Here is a 17,492-nt window from a genome sequence, read left to right on the forward strand (position 1 = left end):
GAAGAAACAGTGATAAAAAATGTCCCTAAAGAAAAAGCAGCAGAGTGACATGAAACAGTGATCTCTCCAAAAGTATATTAACTCATTCTTGCTGAAACTTACTGATAATTCTTATTCTATTTCTAGGGCATTGCCACTAATACTATAATTAATAATTAATTGCAGTGTTCAGCGCTGCTATCCTGTCATCCATGAATGGTGTTATTTTCTCTACGTTCCTCTAGTATTTTGCATAGGTTTCCTCAATATTGTATTTTTTGCTATTTTGTTACGTTAGGTGACTTTCATACTTTCTCTTTCGTATTTCCCCCTTGCCACTTTTCAAAAGGTTTTAAAAATGTATAAAAACTATATAATTTGAGCACATGGTTCCTTCTATGCTAGAGAAAGCAGATTGTTGTGTGGATAGAAAAGATTTTTGTCTTCTCTGCTTGCCTTTTCTGGTTGAATCAAAGGATTTTTTTTAAGCCTGTCCTAACTTATTTCCTAGGTAGCATGATCCTAAGTGGGAGTAAATCTTTATGAGATGAAAAAGTGCTATGATACTGCTTATAGAAGTTGCTGAGAAATTGCTGCTTGTTCCTTGTTACTCCTCAAAGGAGTATTCCACTTGATTAATCATACCAAATTCTTCCCTGTGGGCATTTTGAAATGTAAAATATAGGGACATATCTAGAGCTCACAAAGAAAATTATCAAATTTTCATGTATTTTATACTGGATTATGGTAATCCAAAAGGGCACCAAATCTTGTTGAACAAAATCAGATCATTAATGAATAAACTGCACATAAAGAAGCAAAACACTTCACTCCCATATTTCATGCTCTTTACACTAAGGACATAAAAGTTGCTCCATCTCTTTGGCAGAAAATGTGACAGTGTATTCAAACCAAGAAGCTCATTGGAGACAGGGACAGCTGGTCCTGTAAATTAACCTGTATTGGTCTGTATGTGTCTGATCAGATGCTGGAATCTAAATCATTGTGCTCAATTTCCCCCCTTTCAGATTAAGGTCTAGTAATGCCTTTTGCCCTGTACCCAGGGAGCTTTGGGTTGACAGAGGCTTGGAAAGTCATCAGTGAGGCACAGTGCTGGAGTGCAGTATTCTGTGTGACCCCGTGCTCATCCTTATTCCCAAGTTCCCAGCTGGTGATACCCTCACAGTTCTTGGGCTGCATGCAGTAGAACTGTAAGAAATAAACCTGAATGTTCAGGTCTCATTCCTGTCATTTTACCAGCAGACCTCTAAAATACCCAGGAAGACGGAACCAGACAAGTTTCTCCATCTTGTTCCTGGTGCTTAAAGTTTGATAGAGAGTGGTAAAGGCACACAAGCTGGCAGGTGACCTCTCCTTGGATGCAATAGCATCCTAGTGCAATGGCATTCTGCTGTGCTCTGTTAATCACTCTTGCTAAGAGGCAGAGATTATCACACGTGACTTTTTCTGGACTGCAACCAAGCCAGAGCTAGTTCAGAAGGCAGAGCTTAGTGCAGAAACACAGCTTCATAGTCTGGTACATGAATTTTCTACTCAGACTCCCCTCTAGTTCAGCAGATTTCTTCAGCTCATTCCCTAAGCAGGCAGACTGGCAAACCTAGATTAATTTCTTTGTGCCCCAGGAATGGTCAATAGCTGTGATCAGTCTCTGTGCTGCTCCACTGGGACAAGCCCAATGTCCTTACAAAGAGTAAGCAGAAGGAATCAGTATGTTTCTCACTTCATTTTAGCTCCAGTCCTCCTGCGCCACTTCAGAGATGGAGGAACCTGAATTTACTGAGTCTTAATCATGGTAAAATAAAGCCAGTAAAACCTCTCACCACCATTCCACCCCCACCCACCCCCACAGTGATGAAAAACTTCAAGAAATTTTTTAGACTGAATCTAAAATTAATGTAATATTAATGTAATTGCTTCTACACCTCTTCCCCCCCCCCCCTCTTTTTTTTTTTTTTTTTTTTTCCTACAGAAAAAATGTACCTTCAGATTGGGTAACTCTATGCATTTGTTCCAGGAAGTGAGAACTGTGAGATTTCCATGCCCCACTGAATTTTAAAACACATACTATTCTGGGACTCTCCTGCATGTATACAACCTCCAGAATCTCTGTGTCATGAAATCCTTTAGTATGAGCCAAAAAACCCCTTCTGACTTTCACATGAATCACTCTGTTACCTCCCAATGACACTGACCATTCATTTGGTCCCAGCCAGACCATCATTCCTGTTTCTCCTGTGGAGCAACAAAACTTTTGAATTGTCCTGTAACTTTGCCAGAAATGACAAGTGAAGAAGTGACATACGCAGACCTGAAGTTCATGAAACTGGAAAAATCCCCGGACCAGAAGTTCCAGACTTCCAGAGTGAAAGGTAGTGGTGGTGTTGGGGGGCAGTTCTGTCCAAGGCAAACTCTCACACTGGAAAACATTTTTTATGTGACATTCAAAGGAAGATGTCACCTGCATAGTCCATCTCAGCTTCTGAGAACCTTTTGGACTCAAATCTTCGAAGAAACTGGAGGGACAGAAGAAGAGCAGGAGATTTTTTGAAATGGAAGGTTGGAGAATGTAGAAAAACCTATTTACATTTGAGAGGAGAGATAATTAAGGTTGTAGGATGAAGTTGGGTAAACATAAACATGTTCCAGTTAGACATTAAGTGTTAGGTCCTGCAAGTTAAGGAAGTAATCTGCCTAAAGGATCTTGCAAATGTCTTTCAGCTTTACTTTTTTAAATCTGACTAACTGAATGAAAGTAAACACTGGGGAAAAAATACAGGTTCTGTCAAAGGAGGTAATAGATGGACAAATATCCTTTTGTACTTATAAAAATAATGCTACATTGCTCACAGAGGAAGGGATGAATGTGACAGATCACAAATCTATTATGCTATGCATTAGTGATTTAGAATCACTCTGTATGAGAGGCAAAGAGGTATTATGTTCCAACCTGGAAACGTCTGGAGATGAATTTGATAGGAAAGTTCCCCTTATTGACTGTCTCACTTTTCTGTCTCACTTCTGTCTCACCATTCTCACTTTCTGAGAGGTCTGTAAGCTTTTTTCTTGGACACTGAAGCTGGACTCTGGATAGCCTTGTAGGGTTCTTCTTTGCTGTTTGGTTATAGGGTTAGGCAATAAAAGGAATAAGAAGCAATACCACTGGCTGGTATGCCAGTTATTTCTGTTGGTGACTTCAACATAATATTAATATTCTATGGAAGTTTTATGCTGGAGCCTAGTAAAGTACACAAAAGTCAGAAACAAAAGGAATCAATCCTTTGTGTTTTGGAACTGTGTAAATTCACACGGGTGTCTGCATTTTCCCACACTGCAAGACTGGATATATGTATTTCCAGGTAAGATACTGTTTCTGTGAAACTGTTATATGGTCTTTTTCATAGCTATATGCCCTAATTTCAGATTATTTTGCAGGGGTCTTGCTTTCTTTGGTGACTGTTTCTGAGGTTGTTGTCTGAAAAGCTGAATTCATTCCTGACATGGGCAGGTTAGGCACTCAAAAGTAAAAATACCTGGCTGCATAGGAAATTTTCAGTCACGTTTTAAGCCCAAAGCCATCCTTGATGTTCTTTACTCACCTGTGAAATTCTTTGCTGTTCAGAATTACTCGTCCAGTTTGTTTTCTCTTAAAAGCTCTTGGCCAAGATGGTCTCTATGGCTTGCTCATTTGCAGACCCAGCTTCTAAGAGGGGCTGGCTGTGGCCAAATGATGGGACAATTTTCATAATGTGATAGCATGTACCACTCTGAAACTCAGCAGTTCACTGGACAAACAACTGGCCATGTAGTCTTGTGCAACGTAGGAGCTGCAGATACAAAAATGAGAGGTTCCTGTTCTTGCTGCTTTTCTTCTTTTTGTCTCTGCCAGATTCCTCGAGTCTGTCTTCCTGTTGGCGACTGGCTACAGTGGTGCTTGGAATCTTCTGCCTAACTTCAGTGGTAGCTGCAGGAGTCTTGGCTGCCAGGTGTAAGTATGGTCACAGAAGGGGTGCTCAGAGTTCAGTATGAACAACTGAATGTCCTAAGAACTTAATTTAGGAAAATGATCAGCCTAGAGGGTTAATGATGCAAAAAGCACCACTTGTTGGAAGAGTTTTTCCACCCAGGAGATCCTCCAAACTCTGAAATTGGGATGTAGTTTGTCTTACTCATAGACATGCACAAACTGTAGGTCAAATATATTCTGTCCTGGTGGGAGGTCTGTGTGTCTTTGGTAAGTTTATTCAGGTTAGGTTGACTAGTTTTAGCTGTAATATTAATGTAAAAATTTCATTCTTGTTTTGTTGTGATTCCAGTCACCTTGGTCTGCCACCTTGAGCATGAAAGGGATGAAAACTTCACCCTGCAAAAGGCACTTATGGAAAGCCTCAACCAGCAGCTGGAGCTCCTCCAGGCTCAGAATTTGAACTTGACAGAGACTGTAAAGCAACTTGCCACCTCCAGAGGTACATAGTGGTGGGAAGATGGTGGTTCCATGACATTATGGCAGCCACAGACTGATTTTTTTCTATCAGCCACATTGGAAGGGTTTTCTCTAAAATTATCCTGAATTGTTTTATTAAAAAAAATATTTCAACAGAGTCGATCAGAAGGCTACATTTCCATTTTGATAATTTTTAAGGGACCGATATTTTTGAAGTGTGTTTATTGACTTTTTTGTAATGGTGCTCTTCTATAACCTAAACCAAACACTAATTCAGAAAATGCCATGACAATGACACCTTTTTTTTTTTTTTTAATAAATAATTTCTAAAAGGATACTTCCATTCTGTATTTCACTGCGGTTTCAGTGAATTATGATAAAAAAAGAACGATGGAAAATTCCTGCTGACTTTAATTGCCTGGAATGATTTGAAAAAACTTCTGCTTTCTACCAAATGGGATTGTAATCACTGGCTTTTAACAGTTCACAGGCTATATGCTGAGGGTATTTTCTTTTCCTTTTAGGAAACAGTGGTGTGAAATTTTAATTAAAAGTGAGCTGAATATGCTAGATTATTATACAGTGGAGAGAAGAGAATCATAATAAATTAATGTCATGTGAGAGAGTGGCATTTGAATTTAGCACAAGCCAGGATCTGTTTGTAAGAGTCAAGTGCACTGTGCTGTGCACACTGTGCACCTCTGTCACCTCTGCAGGTGACATTTTATCACCTAGCATCAAGCCCTGATATTCCCAGTTGGCACTGGTTTGTTACAATATAAAATGGTCATGTGAACGATAAAGCAATGAATACGATTTGCCCAATAGTTGGGGCCAAATTCCCAGAAAACTCAAAAATATTTTCTCTGACAGATCTTTTTGCTACTTGTGATTATTTCAGTTTCCAACTAGAAATTGAGTTCTCTATATGATGCAAGGAGGAAAGAAAAATCCAACATTTCTCGCTTCAGTATTACTCAGGGTCCTAACAGACAGCTAAGAGAATAATGTGAGAGAAAAGAGTCAAAGTATGGCTGTCAGAAAGATATTTTTCTTTATCAGAAATGGCTAATTATCTTTCACTTTTGGCCAGCCGTCACTATCCAACCTCTGATCACTGAATCCACACGAAATGCTAACAGAAAAGTTAAACTATAAATTGTATTGTAAAGCATGTCGCAGGGAAGAGCTGGCCCTGATATTGAACAGAATTTAAAAATAAGTTACATAGGATAGAGATGTGGCCATACCACTGAAAATCTAGGTTTCCTTTTATGTTCATCTAGATCATTGTCTCTTAACATGGCTCAGCCTTCCAAAATTTCTTCTATTTGTGTTTCACTTCCACCCTCCAGGTTTGCTGATGAGATTTAAAAAATCTTTATAATTTGCTTTTCTGATATTCATTAAAAAATGCTTTTACTGGTTTTCTGGCAACTGGGTTCATTACTTCTTCAATGAAGATGTGAATTGAGTTGCAGAATGAAGGAGGAATTGTCATACCTCTATGATAGGGACTCTGTGCACTGCACTAGTGATCTTGAAAGGATCCACTAGAACACTAGAGACTGTCCTCACTGACAAACCTCATCAGGTGCTCTTTTGTTTTCAAGGGCAGAAGTGTATTCCTTGTCCTGACAACTGGCTACAGTATGGGGAAAACTGCTACCACTTTTCAAAGGAATGGAAAACTTGGCAAGAGAGCAAGGCCCAGTGCTCTGCTCTGGAGTCCAGACTTCTTAAGATAGAGAGTAAGGAAGAACTGGTAAAGATTACTTTTTCTCTCTCCAATTATATGTGTTGCATTTTACTGTGTTCTGAAGAGCCATGCTGTTCTTCCACTGTTGCTGTGACATGCTTGTGCCAGACCAAGTGGCAAAAACCTGCCCAAGTGGCAAGTCCCTGCCCCTTTGGAGCCCCTCTAGCTGTACTGTGGCTGCACCTTCCATGGTGCATCTTTACTGACTTCAGCAGAGTTATCTGAGACACACCAGCCTGGATCTCATCTAGATCTTCATCCCACCTCAGGGCAAACATAACTGAGCCAGCACAGGTTGGAAACATTTTTGTTGTCTTGCCAGAGAAAACTATTTAGTAGACTTCAGAAGCCTGGCCTTCAGTTTCTTGCTGTCCACAAGTATTCCCTGTCTCCTTCTCCCACATGAAGAGAAGAGGACACATACCTTTTCTGACTCAAATTCTAGATGAAGCAGCACATAAAGCACAGCCAGAAAATCTCTTTGTAGTGAAGGAATTTCTACCCAGACCCTTAATGGCTATGGGGCTAGGCCTTGAACTCTGAGGTTTTATTGTCCATATTTTTAATTTCCTGTGTACAATGATTACAAATGATGCAAAGGCTTTTTCCTGCCTGATTTATGAAACCAGAGTGTTGGAAGGAAGTCATTATCCTATCCTCCTTCCTAACTGACCCTGGTATCTCTGCTCTGTCATTGCTCTCACCTCCACCTCTCCTTTGCTCTGCAGGTCTTTTTGCAGTTTTGCTTTTCCCTTTCATGTATATGTTACTCACAGAGGCACATCCAGCCTTCCTGACCTGCTCAGCCTTGGCCAGAGCTGGGGCCACAACTGAAGCTGGAGGAGCTTCCAGCAGCTTCTCACAGGAGCCCACAGGGGAAGCTGCCTCCTTCCAAAACCCTGCAGCACTGACCCAAACCAACACATTACCCAGTAAATGTGCAGGGTTCAGTTTTCTCAACTATTTTAGCTGAGAGCTACTGACAGTTCTCAGCAGATTCATTTTACAGCTCTCCAAACTGCCAGAAATGAGGCACTGCCCAGCTTCACCTGTGAAATAAAACCTGTTAGACACAGGTGTGAGCAGCTCCCTTTCGTTTGCCTCTCTCCCTTTCCAGATTGAAGGCCATTATAACTGAGACATGGATGTGATTCACAGGCTTTGCATTTATTTCCATACAGGCCTTCACAATGCAGTCACTACAGTTTTACAGTTCTTACTCTTTCTGGATTGGGCTGTCTCGCAATGGAACTGAGGGTCCCTGGCTGTGGGAAGATGGATCTTCTTTCTCCCCTGATCTGTAAGTTGCTGCAAAAATGGGAGCAGACCACATGGAGGCATATTTTTTAAGATCCAGAAGTAGCAACCTATAACTGCCCCCCAGTAATCACCAATCCCCCTACCTGCTTGCCAGCAGTCAGGTTACCCATCCCTCACTCTCTTGTCAACCTGGGTAACCCCCCAGTTTGAGAGCTTGTGTGCTACTGTGGGTCAAATGGGTAGCAGCAGTTGGGAATTCTGCTATCAGCCTGACTTTTTCCATGGCATGATTAATATCTCTACTATTTTTTCACAGGTTTCAGTTCCAACGAGCCAGCACCACTCCTTTCCTGGATTGTGTGTGGCTTCAAGGTGCAAATATAGACACTGCACAGTGTGGCGAGTACAAATTTTACATTTGTGAGAAAGTGGTGGATCCTCTGGTGGCTGAGCAAGTGAGCTACTTGGACACGGCTTAGTGGGCTCTGCAGAGAGCCCTCTCCTGGGATACACCGTGCTGGGGGCAAGTTCTGGCCAAGGGTATGTGACAGGGAAAGCAAGTCCAAGCTAAAATTAATGTAATATCAGGGATAATACAAGATGAACTTGCGCTCTGATGCATCAGCCAGATTCCTTCTTGGGCTTTTTCTTCAACAACTTCATTCCCTCTTTCTTCTCTCAGCCCTTCCATTCTTGTGTAACCATGTCTATCCACTTATCATAAATTCTTTTCTAAGTGAAGCAAAATTAAGTTTATGATTCCAGAACTCTATTTTAAAGATTCACATCTGTTTTCCAGAAACAGGAATCAATAGCCATTTGTAAAAGCAACACATCATGTTTTCAAAATTCGTCCACTAAACATTCACAGATGTGAGTGCCCAGTTTACAATCAATATACAGATATTTGATTGAATTTCACCCACCACCTGTAGATAACTAGCAAGTGCAAATAGAATCAGACCTTGAACTGAAAGATGAAAATATCAATAGTTCTCCTGGCTAGAGGGAAAATTTTTCAAATGGGATTGTGTGCCCTATGGGCTCAAAAACCAGAAGGCAAATAGACAATACGTATTTGTTGAGGAAAGTCATCAATATCTAATGCCCAGGAATGTCAGTCCACCTGCTAGTGGATTGTTCTGCTGCATCAGGCATTAGGGGAGAAGGTGCATTCCTCTAAGACATCTGTCTTGATAATTATCCACATCATGTCTGATTCAATTCTTTGATTTCTTGGATCCATTTTCCATTCTGTTGCAGAATTTTGCAGCTGGAATAAATCATCCTGCTAGTGAACTTTTCTGTAGTTTGTCTGTTTAGTAAGTCACTGTGCAGAGAAGTTTACCATCAACAACCATCAAATGAAGGCCTTTGGTGATGCAAAGACTCTCACTTCTACTCTGCTGTTTGGAAGAGAAGATTGCATCAGAGGCAGCATCTCTCTTCTACAAGACTAGCAGAAAATAGAGATCTTTGAAATCTCTCAGGAACAGTCAGGTTTATCTTTAGAAATTCATTTCTGTGTGTATTTTGTACTAATTTGAGCCAATCAATAAAAATTGGACTGTAAGTTGGGGAAAGTGGAGGTATTCAGGCAAGCCTCTAATTATGTTTATTTCAGACATAAAACTTTGTATGAGAAATCTGCAGTAGCAACAGCCAACAAGTGCACTGTATTCCTTACTAAATGAGTATTTAACAGCATAGCAATTACCTTTATTAGGGATATGAAGAAGAAATTTAAAAGAGCTGGGACAACAGAGAATATCCTGTCACACAGATATCTTGTAGTCTGGAATTGCTGCATTTTTTAAGTCTAAGAACAGGGCCTCAGCAGCTGTGGAGATACTACATGAGATCCCAGCACTGACTGGTATACAGGGGATGTGGGTACAATGGAAATGATGGGAGGAATAATCCATACCAACCAGTTGTTCTAACCCATGCAGGGCATGGTAGGAGGCTCCATTTAATAATCCTTGATAATACAAGAGGTTCTTCAGGATCACACCATGAGCAAATGGGAGAATCCTCACTGAGAGGGTGATACTGGGAGGAGGTGGTGAAGAAAAGCGTTGCATGTGAAAACCACTGGTACTATGGAACTATTACAAAATGCTGCAGAAAATGAAGGAAGGAAATGCTGAATTAAAGCCTGCTGTTCTGTACTGCATGTGGGAGGAAAATCCAATTACCTGTCTTGTCCCACTGGAGCAGTTGCCCATTCCTGGCTGCTGAATATTCACAAGCTCAGGAACTTACAAAACAAGGGATAAGTCTATGGTTCTCATTACTGTTTGGATTTTTTCATTTTATACCACATTTTCATGCCTCAGTGACCTGTAATTATAATGGCTACACAATGAGCCAACTTGCACACAATAGAAGAGCATGTGGCATTCAGTAATTGACTTGAGATGTGCAAGGTACAACCTGTTACCTTGCTTGCTTAATACCTAACCATGAAATTCCTTGTTATTAGTTAAATTAGTTCCTGTATTTTGCCTTTAACCAAGACAAAAAAATTAGCCTTATATGTAAGATGATAACTTAACTTACAGTGCAATAATTATTTCAGCAGATCTAGTATTTTTTGTTATATGAGGTTAAAATAATCAGAACTGTAAAGCAATTCAGAACTAAGAAGTTTCATGCACATATGTTCTTCATGCTGCATTTTCCACAGCCACCCTGAACTCTTTGGGCCTTCTTCTAAATTGTTCTTAAGTCTCTTTCATATGTCATCTTCAGAAATCTTTCTCAGTTTGCTTGGGGTCTGTTAAACTGGTTGGCTAACAGGAGCCTGTTCTGTGCTGCTGAGTAAAGGGAATATTTGCCATAAGCAATGAGTTAGAGAAACTGTGTTTCCCATTAGCTTTACATGTTGTGCTAGCCATTTAATTTTGTACATCTTCCTGTGAAGTCTGGTCCTTCAAAATTACCACAACTTAGATGTTAATTTTTATTAAAAGCTATGTCATCTTTGCTGTCATTTGGCTGCAGAAAGCACTTAAACCTGAAGAAGTTCAAAAGATACCATTCAGTCATATTTTTAATTGACTGAACAAAGTAATTTGAAGTCATACAATGCCCATAGGCAAATCTTCAGGTTTTGTTGCACACTGAAATACACAAAGGGTGATTTCTTTTCTTATAGCCACCACTAAATTAGTAATTAGTTGCTGTTCGTCGTTGCCATAAAATTTTATTAGCACACTCAGTTCTGTGTTCTTAATTTTATGTTGTTAGCAGTAAGAAAAAAATCGTGACTCTATAATTAGCCTTTTCAGTTTAATGTAATGTCCATTAAAATTAGAGTACAGTCATTGTACCCATGCCACATTGTTACAAAACAAGTCTTCAGCTCACAGGCCACTCTCAGTGCTTCTTGGCAAATCATTTCCCCAATGTTCCCAACATGAATATTCATCTCAACAGATCTACAAAAGTCGTGAACACTTTTCTTAGTGTCTAGATGTCTTAAAAGCACAATGATTTAGTGAATATATCCTGGTAAATATAAGTGTATATTGGGTGCTTTGAGTGAAATATTTTAAGTTTTCTAAGGTTTTCACTTTTGTTTAAAATAAGCGTGCATATACTAGATTTAAAATCAATGCCAAAGCCATGAAATCTGGTCAAGAGATACTTTTTTCTTTGCACTTGGAGTTCTGCAGATAGGGTCAGGATTTGGGGAATCTGCATTTAAACCTATACATTCAAGCCTTTGTGGTCTAATCTTTTGCCCTCTCTCCAGTCTTTGATTCTTTTTCCACCACCCTCTCATCCCTAACCCTTCTGGACAAAAGAACTTGGTTTAAGGCTAAAAAAAAAAAAAGGAAATAAAAAGGAAATGTTACTCATGGTCCAGTTCTCTGGTTTAAAGTCATGGGGGTATTTCTCCTTTTGCTACATTAAGATTCCACTCATGTAAATTTAGCAAAAAACCCTTGTGATTTTACATTTGAAAACTAAAATGCAGAGCTTGTCTAAAAGCTTCCAGAGAAGCCTATTTCTATTTCTGTTTCAGAAATACAGTTAGTAGTTTGTGAACACACATATGCCTGCTACCCTGAAAACTTACCTACCCTCCCTATTCCTGCCATTCTGGTGTCCTGCCAGAAAACTGAGCAGGAAGAAGTGCTCATTGCTTCTATAAAAGGTTTGTCCTTTTGTTCTGATTTGAAACAAAAATAGTCTGTTGTGAAATATTCTTTGGCAGACCACATAAGACCACAAGTCTGATTAAGCTATCAGAGGCAAATCTGGGTATTTCCTCTCTTTTCAGTGTTTCCTGTATTTTATTCCTCTCTTATTCTTTACATTTGTGGTCTAAGCTTTTTCAGAAGAACATAACCAGTAACGTTGGGCACCTGAAACAAACAAACAGACTCAAGTGACATATGGAATTGGAGCACTCAGTTGGAACACACATGAATCACGAGATGCCCAGGTGGCCCTTTTGGGTAATCCATTTCCTGGAGACAGAGAGCCAAATGACCATATTGAAGTTGTATTTGCTGCTACTTACAGTGTCAAGTTATGTTGAAGGCTTGTCATAGTACAAATTGTGGTGCAAATAAATATTTAATAAGAACTGTGTAGCAGGAAACCAGCACTTTGTAGGGAAAAGTAAATAATTAATTAACATCCACTTCCTCATGTTATGATGGCAAAAGTCCTATTTACATAAAGAATCTGCATTTAGAAACAGAATATTGCAATTCAAGGGAAGGTGGTGGTTTCCTTTGCTGTATAAGTAGGACTGTATCACAAAGATCACAAATTCATAGACCAAGATGTGTCATTGCTGAATGCAATGGTTCTGGTTGCATCCCTGTGCAAAATGCATTTAGAAATATACATCAAATTTCTAGTGGACCTAATGTATTAAGTGACACAAAAATACATCAAAATACCCTTTTTTATTTGTCCACACAACTAAATTTTCCAGGATGAAGTAAAGATATCAGTTACCTTCAAACTTGGAACAATAACAAGAGGATTTTCGTAATCAGTGTTCCTACTAGTAAGTAGCAAACACTATTAAACTGAGGGTCTCATTGGAGCATGGCCACATTGGTATCACACAGATTTTATTCACATGTCTAAAATTTGAGCACTTGAAAAAAATTCAGAGTCCACCAAATGGTTAAAGTTGGAAGGGACTTCACATCAGAGGGGCTGGGACACCCCTCCTGTGAAGACAGACTCAGACGGTGTTGTTCAGCACGTAGAAGAGAAGGCTCCAGGGAGACCTTGTAGCCTTTCAATATATAAAGGGAGCTTATAGAGAAGATGCAGAGAGACTTTACCAAGGTCAGTAGTGACAGGATAAGAGGCAATGATTTTAAATAAAAAGAAGATGAATTTAGATTAGAAGTAAGAAATAAATTTTTAAGATGGAGGTGTGAGGCAGTTGAACAGGTTGGCCAGAGAAGGTGTGGTTGCTCCCTCCCTGGAAGTGCTCAAATTCAGGTTGGGTGGGCTTTGAGCAACTTGATCTAGTCAAATATATCCCTGCTCAGGGCAGGGAGGGGGTTAGAATAGATGAACTGTAAATGTCCTTTTCAACTCAACCAATCTGTGATTCTAGAACCTTGGAAGTCATCTGCCTCACAACTCTGCTCAAGCAGGGCCCCAGATCACTCTTGAGTATCCCCATGAAGGGATATTCCACAACCTCTCTGCTTAAGCAGTGCCAGTGTTTGGTCACCCTCACAGTAAAAAAGTGTTTCCTGATGCTCAGAGGGAATTTCCTCCATTTCAGTTTGTGCCCGTTGCCTCTGCTCCTGTCACTGGGCACCACTGAAAAGCACCTGGCTCCATCTGCTTTGTACCCTCCCTTCAGGTATTTTTATACATTAAGAACCTCCAGACCTTCATTTTTTCCAGGCTGAACAGTCCTCTCTCAACCTTTCCTCATAGAAGAGATACTTCAGTACATGGCATTGTTCCTCTCCAGTTGCAAACATTGCACTTCTGCTTATTAAACTTAAAATAAGATCCCCGTCACCCCATTTCTCCGGCCTGTTGAGGTCCCTCTGACTGGCAGCACAATCCCTTGGTGTATCAGCCACTCCTCACAGTTTTGTGTCATCAGCAAACTCTGCCCTGTCATCCAGATCATTAGTGAAGATGCTGAACCAAGTCAGATCCAGTGTTTACCCCTGGGGTACACCACTAGAGGCTGAATGCCATTGATCACCACTCTCTGCATCCAGCCAGTCAGCCAGTTTTGAATCCACCTCACTGCCAGCTCATCTGTCCGACACTTCAGCAGTTTCTCTGTGAGCATCTTATGGGAGAAAGTCCTGAAAGTCTTTTTGAAGTCTAGGTAGAAAATATTCACTGTTCTCTCCCTGCCTAAGAAGCCAATTGTCTCATCCTAAAAGGTTAAAACGTTGGTCAAGTATGACTCCCCTCTGGTGAGCCCATGCTGGCTGCTACCAATCAGTGTCTTGTCCTTCAGGTGCCTGGAAATGGTTTCCAGAATTAGTTGCTTCAATAGTCCCTAGGGCCTGCAGTTCCTGCCCTTACAGAAAACAGGACAGTTGCTTTCTTTCAGTCCTTGGGCGCTTCCATTTTTTTTTACATCAATCAATGTAAAAACAAATGCCAGCGCCCTCACTACTTGTGGGTGCATCCTATTAGGGCCCACGTCCAACTTGTTTAAGTATTCTCTGACCTGATCCCCTCCTACCATAGATTCATTTTCCTTGCCGCAGTTTTTCCTGCTCTCTGGGACCTGGGATTCCTGAAGGCTGATTTTAGTAGTAAAGACTAAGGCAAAAAAGGTATTCAGTACCTCAGCATTTCCCATGTCCTCCTGTGTTGCCAGGTTCTTGGTCTCACTCAGCAGTGGGCACCCATTTTCCCTTGTCTTTCTTTTGTCCCTCATTTACTTGCAGAAGCCCTGCCTGTTGTCTTTGACTCCCTCACCACATTCATCTACAGCATCCTTGCATCATCACTGCATATTCAGTGTCTCTGTGTTTCTTCCATGTTACCTGTCCTTAATTCTACCCTTTGTATGCTTCCTTTTCATAGAATCACAGAATGGTTTGGGTTGGAAGGGACCTTCCAACCTCCCTGCAATGGGCAGAGACACCACTAAATCAGGTTTCTCAAGGCCTCATCCAGCCTGGCCTTGAACACTTCCAGGGAGGGAACATCTACAGATTCCTGGGACAGCATGTTCCAGTGCCTTACCACCCTCCTAGTAAAGAATTTCCTCCTAATATCTAATCTAAATCTCCCCTCTTCAAGCTTTACACCATTGCCCCTTGTCCTCTCTCTGAACTCCCATGCAAAAAATCCTACCCCAGCTTTCTTGTAGGCCCACTTCAGGTGTTTTGAGATTTGCTAAAATCAGCTTGTTCATCCCTGTAAGCCTCCTGGGATTCTTGCCTGACTTCCTAGTTATTGGGACAGACTGCTTTTGTGAGTGGACTATATAATCCTTGAATCTTAACCAAGTATCTTGGGCCCCTCTTCCCTCCAGGACCTGATCCCATGGGACTCGTCTGATCAGACCTTTGAAGAGGCCAAAGTCTGCTCTCCTGAAGGCCAGGGCTGTGAATTTGCTTTTTACCTGCCTCCCTTGTTCAGGATCCTGAAGAAGATGCACTAGATACAGTTACTTAGATTTAGAAAATCATCCATTCCAAAAGACAATAAATACCAAAACCAGGTGGTACATTTTAGAAAGCCACATCAGCAAGGTAGAGATTTCTGAACTAGAACAAAACCACAAATAATTTGTCGCTGATTGGTAGATACTTGCTACTGATGGTTCTTTTTATCTGCAAAGTCTTTCTTCCTCCTTTGCATTTTCATGTTTGGGTGAATTTACTAGGATGAAAGGAAGGAGTCTCCTATGAATTTCTATTGAACATTACTTTCTTTGAAAAATCTGAACATCAAAATCGTCGTACTCTTCCTGTTCTTTTTGTGCTGACAGTCTTTCTAGGACAGCTGGACTGTTTCCTTCTCACAGATCCAGGGATCTTTCTCATAACAGTTCTCAGTGTAAAATCTTGACTTACAACAGAACAGGTATGCACAATTCTGCTTAGAAGACAAATCAATCCTAAAAAACAAAAAAATCTTGAAAAAAAACATAAAACCCTTTTGGACAATCATACATTGTTACAAAAATACAGGTAAATCTAGGGGTCATATCTGCACTCATTCTTTTTTTTAAAGAAAATTAATTGTTTAATCTGATTCAGCACATAACACATTGTTTAATTAAATGTAAGGCCTAATACATATATTTCAGGCTATGTGAGCTGTACTTCTACTTACTAGTGTCATCACTTTTTGCTTCACTTGCCAAGCACTCTCTCTCCTTTAATCTTTGCATGTTTTCATTATGTCCCTCAGGTGCCTTAGAACCTCTGAGACCTGGAGTTTATAAGGATACTCCTCATGAGGACAAAAAACTGTGAGGATGCAACTTCATGATGCATGCTTCAATATATATTGCAAATTCACTTTTTGTGAAAGTGCTCACATACAGCTCTGATGCTACAGTGTTATGTATAGCATAGCAAATGAGAAAGTGATGGATAAAAAGACTTCCAAATTTAAAATGCACTTTAATCACAGTGCCATTGTAAACCATCTGGTAACCTAATAAAAGACTAAAATAATGAAAAAAAATGCTTAGGAAGGACTATCTTGGACTAATCATGTTGATCCTAAAAGAAGTTTTATAAGCCTTTGAAAAAAACTAAAATTCTAAACGTACTTCAGGTTGAAAAAGCTTTTGTTCCTAAATTCTAATAAAACTTCTCTAAGGAAAGTGGAGTTTTTAATATTTCTTCCTCAACAGTATTTAGGACCTGGGTTTTGGTAGCAATGGCTCAGAATTCCTATATCCAGGCTCTACAACAGAAAGCATACGTGTAGTCATGTCACATGTGGCAGAAGGTAATATAAATATGAGTATCTTCAGTTCTCTTGCTCACCCTAGGTAAACTGGGATCACTGAGTGAAGCAGACATAAAAAGCAAGATTTCCTCATGAATCTGAGTATGTCTATTTTTAACATATTAATATGAACACATATGAAAGGTTAGTCTACAAACATAAAAGGTTTATCAAAGGAACTAATCAAGAACTGTTATTCCAGTAAAGAGACTTGAACAAGAGAAACAACAGAAGAAAGGAAAACCAAACTGATTTATGAAAGTTAACATTAGAATTTTATCATTTAATTTGAATTAGAACAGAAATGAGTAATACAGAGATGAAGACAGAATCTGTTTCTTCTGTTCTTCCAAAATTATATCATCCTGACTTTTATATCCTTGCTCTGGGCACAGGTCCAGACTTAAATAAAAGTTCTCTTCCCTCAAAGCCTGATATGCACTAAGCTGCAGAGTGTTCATCACAGGCAATTAGAAGAGGAAAGGACAGTATATATGGGCAGGATGAGATACGACTGTCCTTGTTGCAGTCTGCCACCTTTCTTCAATGCAGTTATTCCCAAGGTGATAATATAAAGAAACACAGTATATTTCAGCACTTACCTGGGACTACCATTCCTATGGTGAGGGCCAGGCACAGTACAAGCAAAATGAAGAGAGCTGAGCACCTTAGAGCAAAGGGAAGAGAGCCCCCTGAGAGAAACCAACAATTTATCTGAGGGCAGGTGCCCTGTTCAGAAGCACTCCCAATCCTCCACCCCTCCAAGAAGAGCTGTCTGGTATTTCTCAAAAGAGTTCCACTTCCAGGATGTGTCATTTTTTAGGGATCAACACAACTACACGTTGAGAAGATTTAAAGATGTAAGAAGAAATCTTTGAAAAGAGACACTGGACGTGGTTTAAGCAGAACAAGTTGGGGATTCCTTGGCTTTGAAAAATGAAATTATTAAGCTTTGTAGCGACCCTTTTAGAAGTAGGTGATACTCTTGCTCTCCTCTGGCAGTACTGTATTACTCTGCTCTGTCAGAACAGAGTAAGAAGTTCTTGCATACCCACTTCAGGAAAATTCCAGCCCAAAATTTTTCCCTGGATC

General features: G+C 40.1%; 1 protein-coding gene across 1 annotated transcript; it reads left to right on the forward strand.

Moving 5' to 3' along the window:
• The first annotated feature begins 2,163 nt into the window (after positions 1-2,163).
• Positions 2,164-9,036, forward strand: LOC139796070 (oxidized low-density lipoprotein receptor 1-like). Its single transcript, XM_071743717.1, has 6 exons — positions 2,164-2,369; positions 3,887-3,985; positions 4,314-4,463; positions 6,055-6,206; positions 7,382-7,500; positions 7,777-9,036. The coding sequence occupies exons 1-6, from the start codon at positions 2,279-2,281 to the stop codon at positions 7,937-7,939; spliced, it is 774 nt and encodes a 257-aa protein (XP_071599818.1). The 5' UTR covers positions 2,164-2,278; the 3' UTR covers positions 7,940-9,036.
• The last annotated feature ends 8,456 nt before the right edge of the window (positions 9,037-17,492 follow it).

Source organism: Heliangelus exortis, chromosome 1 (assembly GCF_036169615.1).
Source record: "Heliangelus exortis chromosome 1, bHelExo1.hap1, whole genome shotgun sequence".
Taxonomy (NCBI): Eukaryota; Metazoa; Chordata; class Aves; order Apodiformes; family Trochilidae; genus Heliangelus; species Heliangelus exortis.

Excerpts from the sequence above, each read along its gene's own strand:
- LOC139796070 (XM_071743717.1), top strand. The coding sequence starts at position 2,279 with ATGACAAGTGAAGAAGTGACATACGCAGACCTGAAGTTCATGAAACTG. Across the intron at positions 3,986-4,313 it reads AGGAGTCTTGGCTGCCAGGT|TCACCTTGGTCTGCCACCTT; the intron begins GTAAGTATGGTC and ends TTGTGATTCCAG. Across the intron at positions 4,464-6,054 it reads GCAACTTGCCACCTCCAGAG|GGCAGAAGTGTATTCCTTGT; the intron begins GTACATAGTGGT and ends TTTGTTTTCAAG.